The sequence below is a fragment of the Siniperca chuatsi genome, linkage group LG2, assembly GCF_020085105.1.
Source record: "Siniperca chuatsi isolate FFG_IHB_CAS linkage group LG2, ASM2008510v1, whole genome shotgun sequence".
In the NCBI taxonomy this organism is placed as follows: domain Eukaryota; kingdom Metazoa; phylum Chordata; class Actinopteri; order Centrarchiformes; family Sinipercidae; genus Siniperca; species Siniperca chuatsi.
The window spans coordinates 18,479,667-18,489,117 of NC_058043.1; the positions used below are offsets into that span (position 1 = coordinate 18,479,667).

Below are 9,451 nucleotides of genomic sequence, written 5' to 3' on the forward strand. Positions count from 1 at the left end.
TTTTCTTCCATTTTCTGCCTAGCACCTACGAATACATAGTGATTATTAATGAGAGACGAAAATCTAATTCAGAAAAAGCTTAGTGTTTTTGGTAAATATTAAAATGCTTTAAAAGTCCTATATGATTTAATTTAAATAAAGTAGAGATCACCTGACTCTTGCACATTGTTTTTCTCTCTGGTTTGTTTTTTGTGGTAGACTTGCTGAAGTGCACTGACGGCTTCACACATGTTTGTACTGTTATATAGGAGGGTTTGATTGCATAAATACAGTCCTACAGTACTTTCCACAAAATTGCACTGTTGTGCTTAAAAGGAGTTAGTTGACAGTTTTACACCATTAAAGTTAACAGTATGGATGTTATGGCGGTGGACCGTTTCGATCATGGAGGCTGGAGAGTGAGCAGGATTTTACTGGAGCAGACAGTTTCACATCCTCAACCAGGAAGAAAGGAACATACTTATGAAAGAAGCTGCTGTGGTGTTTGGTTGCAGACAATAAATGTAATACACCTAGATGTCAATTGCCCATGGGTTGAAGTGACTAAAGTAAGTACAGTGTAATATGCTCCTTATGTGAAGCAATCAGTTCCCTAGTAGTTTAGGTGAAAAGGTAACATATCCCTGAAACTGCACAGGTTTTAGGTTTCAAAGTGAGACTATGTAACTTTAGCTGAACAGCAGCCATTGTGGCCACAAGTGACACATGAGGGATAGTGGTAAATGCTAAAATGTAGTGGAATCATAGAACAGTCAGAATGTCAGTGAATTGAACCAATAATGTTAGTTACAAAGCAATATCTATCTAAAATTACAACATTAGCAACCGTAAGCTACTGCTCATACTATACCAAGTAAGGCTCAAGCAGCAAAGTGTATTAAATTAAGAATGGATGTGTTTTACTGCTTATGACTTAAACTTTTCATTTGTAAGAGAAAGAATGAGTTGTTTATTCTTTCAAAAGTTACTTAGTCTCACTTTAAGCACTCACTTTTGATATTCCTGGCCTTTTTAATAATTTGTATTATTATATTTGGTATAATAATTATTCAGTTTTCTGCAGACTGCACAGAAATAGGTCAACCTAACCACAAGTTCCTACTGGAGACATGTCTTTAAAACTGTCTGACAGCACCACCTAGTGGACACTTGAAGTGTATGGCATTAATTGTTTGCCAAAAAATACTTTTTTTTTTTTTTTTTTTTTTTTACACATCCCACTGATTTACTTGGTCCATCTCATTCAGCTCAATTTTGCCTCCAGTAATGCTTGGTTTTTCTCTAACGAAACTGTGCCTATTTGACTACCGGTTTGACTACCTAATCAGTAATTAATGTAAAACACCATGACAAGGACATAACACTCTACTGTAAATCTAGTCACCAGCAGATTTTCTAGATGCAGAACTGAATGTTATATTTCCCTTTACCTGCAGTTGAGCTGGACTTTGATGAATAAAGAATTGTTGTCAATACGTTGACAGGTTAGTGGTGTCCATGCCTACCTCAGTGGTCTCAGATGCCTCCAGGCTATGACATAAAGAGAGTAAAAGACCATCTGAAGAGAAGAAATGACAAGGACAGACAATGGACAGTGTGTTATGGAGACCAATATTTATTGTCCTTTCATTATTAATTACAATATCTATCTCAGGACAAGAGTGGACATCGAGACAGATTTAAAGTATTTACTAAGATGCAGTTACAGTATGCTTCAACTTGTCTTATGTCTGGATGTCAGGAGCATATAAAGTAGGTGTCCATATCACACAGATAAGAGGGCTAATTAATGATGCTTGTATTAGCTTAATGACTCCCAGTGCACTGTTCCTCCCCTAGACTCATCCTGCCAATCTTCTCCAGATGCCCTCCAGAATACTAATACTCACTACTGAGACAGATTGGGAACAAGTGACAAGTGAGTGGTGAACTACATAGAACTCCAAAGACATACAACAGGGAAACTACAACATTACATTCTTTCTATGTATTTAGTGAGAGATTAAAGAAAGGGTGTCATTGAGGACTCGGTCTGAGGACAATACGATGTAAATGATGGTGAGCTTGGACTGGAACTTCTGCAAGCAACAATACAACTCTGTTGAGTACAAAATCACTGCTAGGAAAAAAAAAACGCAAAATCAGGTAACATGTCATATTACTGGCCAACTGGAGTAAAGGTTTCCACTGCGGTGGTTAATTTATGTTGGCTGCTCTTGGCTGTTGTGCTCACCAGAACATTAAATATACGTGAGAGTGATTGTTGAGGTGCTCTGGTGGTTAAGACACATGTCATATACTGTGACTACGACATCCCAATATACAAATCTATGTAGAGATAGTAAGTGTAAGACTTGCTCACTTGTGACATCCGGTCTTCCAATCTCACTAGTAGGTTTTGCAGTTGATTAGGTGCATGTGCACTGACGTGTCCTCTAAACTGAAGAAAAGACATTAAGTTAGTTTTGTGTGTTAAAAATACAATCACGATGTGCTATGGGTGCACCAGCTTTGAAGTTACAGTAAAACCTGACCCGCTGACAACCAGTGGTAAGATCATTAAAATCGGTTATCTTGCTTTAATATGGAGGCGAGGTTTAGGTGAGGTTGCTCAGAAACTCGGGACATTTAACTCTGCTTTTCAGCCAGTTCAATTTAACTTGCCACTGGTATGCTTCAACTGGAATCTGTCTCCCAGTGTACTTCACTGTGAACTGTGTTATTGATATGCCCAACATTACCAAGACAAAATTCTGCTCATTTCAACTTTAACTTTGCTTGCAGGCAGGCATTAGTACACAGGTGACAGGAATGCACTGATGATAATGAATAGCAACACTCAATAGTCAAGGACATAAAAGCAATGTACAGTATATATAACAAATGAAATAGAATATTTAAACAATAAAATTAAAGAAATACACCTATAAAAACAGCAGAAGATCAAGCCAAAAATAGAAACACTTCTACCATCCTTTATAGAAAAACTGCACTTGATTTGATTGAATCCAGTTTCCTAAACCCTTCAGCAGTACTTTCTCTAGAGGGCACTGCAGTTCTACACTTGAAAGACTACCTGTCCCACTCCATCATCCAGCCTCTCAGAGGCACAAAACGTTTGGTTTAAAACCCCAGAAGTGCAACATTTCAGTGTTTGTGTGCCCGACAGTAAAAGAAAACGTTCTCTTATGTTCTGTTGTGTTCAATTTGGTAAAACTTTCTAAGTGAAGGTACATTTCTTAAAGCTTACAAAGGGTTTGCTGCACACGTGGTTTGACGCATCAAATTAAGCCATCTTTGAAGCAGACATTTTATGTTGAAATGTGTTGAGCCATGGCTACAATAAATATCCATGGAAATGAATGATTCTCACCCAAAGCCAGAAATGAGAGACTCAGTGAATGACATACAAACATAAAATCTGGTGCTTCAAAACTACATCCTGACAATTTTGGACCTATAAGTACCTATCTGGAGCTGAACACAACAGAACAAAATACTAAGAATGGACAAAACTAGACTTAGTGACGTAGGAGTGTGTTTTATGCCTCAGGTTACCTGAGTTCTCAGCCTGGATGACCATCACCACTGCAATATTTATGACTATAATGTCAAGATAAAAAAACATCAGCATGATTATAATTTCAAGTATTCAAGTAAAAGAAGGAGAGTAAACTACTCATCAGTGACCTGAATGGGCATGGATTGTGTTGAAGTCGTATAATAATTATATCTATTAGACATATGGAGAAGCAGGGATGCTCAGAACAAAGGTCAGCCTGTGTTGCAATAATCACAATTTCATTAGCAGCCCTGTGTAATGACTTAATGCACAGTGTAGAGGGGCTTTTGGAGGCACCATCCTTAATGGTGCATGTTTTTTTCAGAAACATAATGTTTGTATAAGTGAAAGCCGGGAGTTCTCAGGGACCTGCACTCTGTCAAATGACTCTATTCATACTCTAATGTTAGTCTGTACTATAGCTTATACTGTATATTGAAGCTTTATATGAAAATATGTGCACGGATGTGAGCATTTGACAGAGAATTCAATAGAGAAAAGCTAAATTACATATTTTCTCTATTAAAGTGCTTAAAATCCCCCTAAAAGAGTCAAATGAGAGCAGAGTGTGATAGCGGTGAATTAGTTTATAGATGAACCTAAGACTGGGAGACTTTAAATGGGATCAAGTCAATCATACTATCATGATGTCAAAGGTTGTATTATGCCTTACACATGTGTTAGGGTCAAGTTGGTTAAGCAGGTTAGGACATGCTGCATGTACCTGTATGCTAATGTTGGACTTGCTGTGGAGACACATCTGCACTTCAACAGCAGGCCATCAGATCTGGATTTACCCCCCAACAGTAATGAACAGATGCATTCCTCTCAGACCATCAGATTTGCATGAACATCCATTCAATGAATAGTGTGAATGGAAGGTTGAGTGCCAAATGACTGTTGGGGCTACAGGCTCAATGCCCATAATTATGTTGCAGATTATCACATTTACATTTAGGTATTTTGTTTACACTCTGATTCAGTGATTCACTGTGAGACACCTGTAGCACACGCTTTTATTAAACTGATAAAATTACATGCAGCCAAAAAAAGGAGCACAAAGGTTTGGATTTCTTTTCAACGTGGCTTTAAAACAGTCAAAGTTTAAATCAGTGCTAGGAAATTAAAAACATATCTTGCCTGCATTTTCACAAGGTTTAATTAAACACACAAATCCATCTTAATTGAGCTGGAAACAATTAGTTTTATTATTCAGTATTCAAAATCGATTGACTGAAAAATTCACTGATTCCGGCTTCTCAAATGTGAATATTTGATGCCTTTCTATGATAGAAAATGTTGCAGGCTAAACAAAAGTACAGTTCCCCAAAGCTCAAGGTGACATCTTCAAATAGCTTGTCTTGCTGACCAACAATCCAAAGATATTCAGTTTGCTGACGTCTCGCAGACCAAATGATTCATCGAGAAAGTAATCTGCAGATTTACAACGAAGAGAGATCATAGTGCAATAAAATTCATGGACAGAGACACACGATGACAAAGATTTAAGCTTCAAGACACAAAACAAAGTCAAAGGGACCTCAGAAACTCATTTCATGATCTGTTAACTATTTCCATAAATTGCACTACTTTATATTCATTGCACTGCTGTTCTGCCCAGTCTAATTCATTATTGTACATATCCATCAGTACACTTCTGTTTATAGAAATGTCATCTGTATATAATGTCCATAGTACCACTCTATCCTGCATTTATGTACATACTTTATATCCTGCACTTGCTTATTGCACTTCTGGTTAGACATGACAATAAAGTTTAATCTAATCGAATCTAATGATCTTTAACTGGAATCTTTCACCCAAATTCACCAAAATACAGGAACTGAAATGAATTTAAAGTCAAAGATATCCTGTGAGAATTTTTTTTAATACACAAGACTGTTCCTGATGGTCTCCTGCAATTATACTGAGCTAATTTCCAGCATCACTTGAGTGAATCAAGTTGAGAGTGAGGAGGGAACTAGGCTAGTCATTAGGCTATTCCCCACCTTTAGACAAACAGCTGAGCTATTCTAATAAAGAAAATATATTTTTTTAAATCCTGTGGTAGTCTAAGGTCTAATTTATAAAGGGTTTTTTTCCCCTTTGCTTCTTTTGCAGTTGTGCTTGCCTGCACGCAGAGGTGGGTTTTGCAAATGAGGTCTGTGAGCTTCCTGCGCTCTGATTGGCTCATTCAGAACGCGGAGCTGTAAAAGGAGGCGAATAGCGCTGAACGTTTCAATTTGCACATCTGTCTGTGTTCAAGCGGCCGGAGTCAGGACCTGCTCCCTACTGGTGACACTGCAGCCGCAACACCTCTCAAGGAAGCGGGACATTTTTCCTCTTAATGAGACAAATTATATCCTTCGGACGGAGGCTGCCACATCAGAAGTGAGTGTATGCTTTTACACGCTGTTGTGATTTCTTATAGAGTGATTAGGCCTATGTGTGTGTGTGTGTGTTCTTGTTTCAAAACTGCTCCATCATTTTTCTTGCAGGATCTGAGTTTTACAGATGAGAGGAACAGAGATGGTGAGTTCGTTTTCTCTATTTTATACTTACTATGCCTTGAACAAAACTATTTTATTTTAGACTGGGGTTATAATTATTTGCTCATCTCGGACGATATTACAAAGAAAATGAAAAGTAGCCTAAACTATATCTAGTATAATCTGAATAGCAGATCTGTCCGATAGTCCTCCACCATATGGAGAAAACATCTGCCAGTGCAGCACCGCAGCAGACGGCTGAACGGCCAGTGATGCTCAGATGCCTCCAAAGTGTGAATTCATGAGTTTGTACAAAACAGCATTGTTGGAGTTGATAATGGCAGTTGATTCTTTTCCCAAAGTTATGCAGCATATGGAGATGTGTGACTGTTTAACGAACATTCGCAAGTTTTGGAGAGTAGGAGTGCAGTTTATTTTCACTATATTCTGAAATATTTTGTAGGTTGTAGTGCTTTTTCTTATATGTATTGCATTTCCTGCTTGTTGTTCCATGACTATTTGCCTCTGGTACTTTCTCAAGTTCTTGCAACATCTCGCAGAGTTATGATGAAAACCAAAAGGGGGGAAGGAGGTCTTGCAGCAGGGTCAAATGCTTTTATGGACAGTGTAGACAGAGTAGAGAGGTCATACAGGTTCAAAGGTTAGTGTAGGAAAGAAGTGTGCTGTTATGTTGCCTTGTGTTGGCTGTGACCTCTGTGGCCACATATGAACCTGTATCCTGTGTTTCTCCTCTGCTGGTTTTGCCGACATAACTCACCTCTCTGTCAGCTAAGTCTTTTTTTTTTTTTACTTCGCTGGAGGTCTTTTGCAGCGTTGTTCTCAAATCTTATACTGAGATTTCAATGAAACAAACCCACGTAGGAAAGCAGTAATATAATATGTTATAAACCCATACAGTATCTAGGCTAGACTGTGTTTGCAAAGAATATGGGACCTCATCTTTCTTCCTTTGCTTTACGTCTACTCTTCAACTCTCTCTCACACACACACACTGTCACATGATCTCTCATTCCCTGTTTTAGGTGGAGAGTGAGCCACTGCTGCTCACTGGCTGATTCTGGCCAATCAGCACAGTGAGTCAGAGAGGAAACAGGAGTATTATATTCCTTATTGAGTCACTGGTAAATTTCATAGGCAGGCACGCTGCACCCTTAAAGAGGCAGGACCCCTGTAGCTAAATCAAGACCCACAAGAGCCTACTTACTCCTTGATATAGTGCAGATGTTTTTACTTTGCCCCTGGAGTTGTCTCAATACTAGATAAATAGTTGAGGTTAGACATTAGTACAGCTCTCTCTGTAATAACATCTGTCTGGATTTTCAGTTGAATCATCACGAGTCAATGAAAATAGGGCGTTCACTTATGTTGTTGGTGTGGTTGAGTAAATTCGGACAGATAGATTCGCTTTGTGTTTGTCTATTAAAGAAGCGTGTTCTTTGATCAGCAGGTCGACTGGCCTTCATGATTACAATAAGAGAAAAGGTGTTCTTTCATAAGTTGAAACTTAATGCGAGCAAGCCTGAGCGTGCCCACGAAGCAATCACTGTGATACTCTGCATTTACTCAACCCTTGTTATTAGTAGAGCCATTCTGCAACAGTTCATCAGAGAGGCTTTGCTGGTTCAATCTACTGATGTGATTTACTGACTACTTCTGTCTGACTCTTTCTCTTTTGTCTCCTCAGCTCTGCCTACGTGACTCAGGCGACTGCTTACGGGAGCAGATGCAGTATATGATGAGATCACTGCAAGACCTGAAACAACTACGGAAAACCTGTCCTGCAGCCAGACGTCCCCTCGCTCCCATCAGCACCCAACTCCCGGCTTTAGTGCGCCACTCTGCGGTGGCACGAGCTTGTCAGCAGCGAGCACTGCAACGAGAACAGCGCACACGCCTGCGGATGTCTGACGCCAGCACGGCCAGCACCTATGACTCCGCCTGCTGCCTGGCGAGTCCTCTGGAGGAGGAGGAGGATTCGAGCAGCCGGCTGGGCCTGAGCTTCAGACTGGGCCTGGGCTCTCCCAGCAGCCAGAAAAGTTTGGAGTTTGATTCAGGCTACTCTGAGGCATCATGGCAGGATGAAGGGGTGGTTCTCAGGAGGACGAGAAATGTGCGGGTGTCATCTTCAGCCTGCCTCCGCACAAACAGAGCACCAAGTGGACGTATTCGACCCAAATCCACCTCTGACGCCTGTCTGGAGAGGTGGACGTCGTTTGAGGTCAGCGACCCAGAGGACTGGACAAACTCTTTATTGACCAGAGGACGCAACCGCCAGCCTCTGGTTCTGGGCGACAACAGCTTCGCAGACCTCATCCAGAACTGGATGGACTTGCCAGATTTCCCTGAGCCCACTGAGCTGAAGCCAAATTCAAGGCGTAGACTGGGAAGAGGTTTCTTTGTCAACATGAGGAGGAAACTGGCTGGGTTTTCTAAGAGCGTGGAGGACAGGGTGAGGGTGAGATCCACAGACTCTGCTCATGTCAACAGAGCTGCAAATGCTCCAAAACGTCTGTCCTGTCCTGTCGTGGCATCGCAGCCCAAAGTCCCTTTTTTCCACCAGTCTCACTCAGGTATTAATGAGCTGGACACTGATTTTCACCACTTTGCAGCCCTCATGAAATCAGGTAGCCGACAGCCCATAATCTGCAAAGATATCATCGGCTACGTCTGACTCTTCATGTAAAGCCATGTACAGACTGGACAATCCTCAGAGTCACTTTATTTTTATGACTGTTTTTTCACTTTTTATATGTTGTGACTAATGGAAATAAAGATGTTATCATAATTTAAACTCTACATACTCTTATTTATATCATTCATGTCTTGCATTTGACACAGGCTATGTGGTTGCTTGATATAATTTTGAATTCCCAGAACACATCTGAACACATTTTTTATTTGAATAACACGTCCGCCATAGCCATCTGAGTTTCATTACAGCTCATTACAGTCAGTGACTCCTCGCTGCTTTTACTGTGTCTGCAGTGAAGCAAATGAATGTAGGTTCATTTGTTTTCATTAGAATTGTAATACTCTGGGTGTGCATGATGGAGTTTGTAGATGCAGGGTTTAGTGTAGTTGGTGTATAATAATAAAGATAAATTGAAAACATGATAGCATCTCAGATGTGCAGACTGTGTGCAGTCGTTCCAGAACTATAAAGGGCATTTGAGTTTGTAAAGTCCATTTTAGAGCACATTTCGGAGCGCACTTGTTAGATACAGAGGGGCTCAGTTGAATCCTTTGGAGAGGCTTTAAACAGGGCGACGAAGCTATTTACAGGCCAGAAACAGAGGCTGTATCAACACAGAGTGCTGTGTGCATGATGAGGTAATTCCCCGTGTGTCCATGCAAGAGAGCGAAGCAGCTGGTTGCAGAT

General features: G+C 40.3%; 2 protein-coding genes across 3 annotated transcripts in view; both read left to right on the forward strand.

Moving 5' to 3' along the window:
- The window catches only part of LOC122861356 (guanine nucleotide-binding protein G(i) subunit alpha-2), a 55,985-nt gene extending 55,817 nt beyond the window's left edge, over positions 1-168 (forward strand). For both annotated transcript variants that reach the window (XM_044165575.1, XM_044165565.1), the window contains exon 9: positions 1-168. This exon is cut by the window's left edge and continues 778 nt beyond it. The gene's annotated coding sequence lies outside the window, so the exon portion shown is untranslated.
- A 5,624-nt stretch (positions 169-5,792) lies between these two features.
- LOC122865607 (PAK4-inhibitor inka2-like) lies at positions 5,793-8,863 on the forward strand. The gene is made up of 3 exons (XM_044174289.1): positions 5,793-5,953; positions 6,061-6,094; positions 7,757-8,863. The coding sequence occupies exons 2-3, from the start codon at positions 6,077-6,079 to the stop codon at positions 8,741-8,743; spliced, it is 1,005 nt and encodes a 334-aa protein (XP_044030224.1). The 5' UTR covers positions 5,793-5,953; positions 6,061-6,076; the 3' UTR covers positions 8,744-8,863.
- Positions 8,864-9,451: the final 588 nt, after the last annotated feature.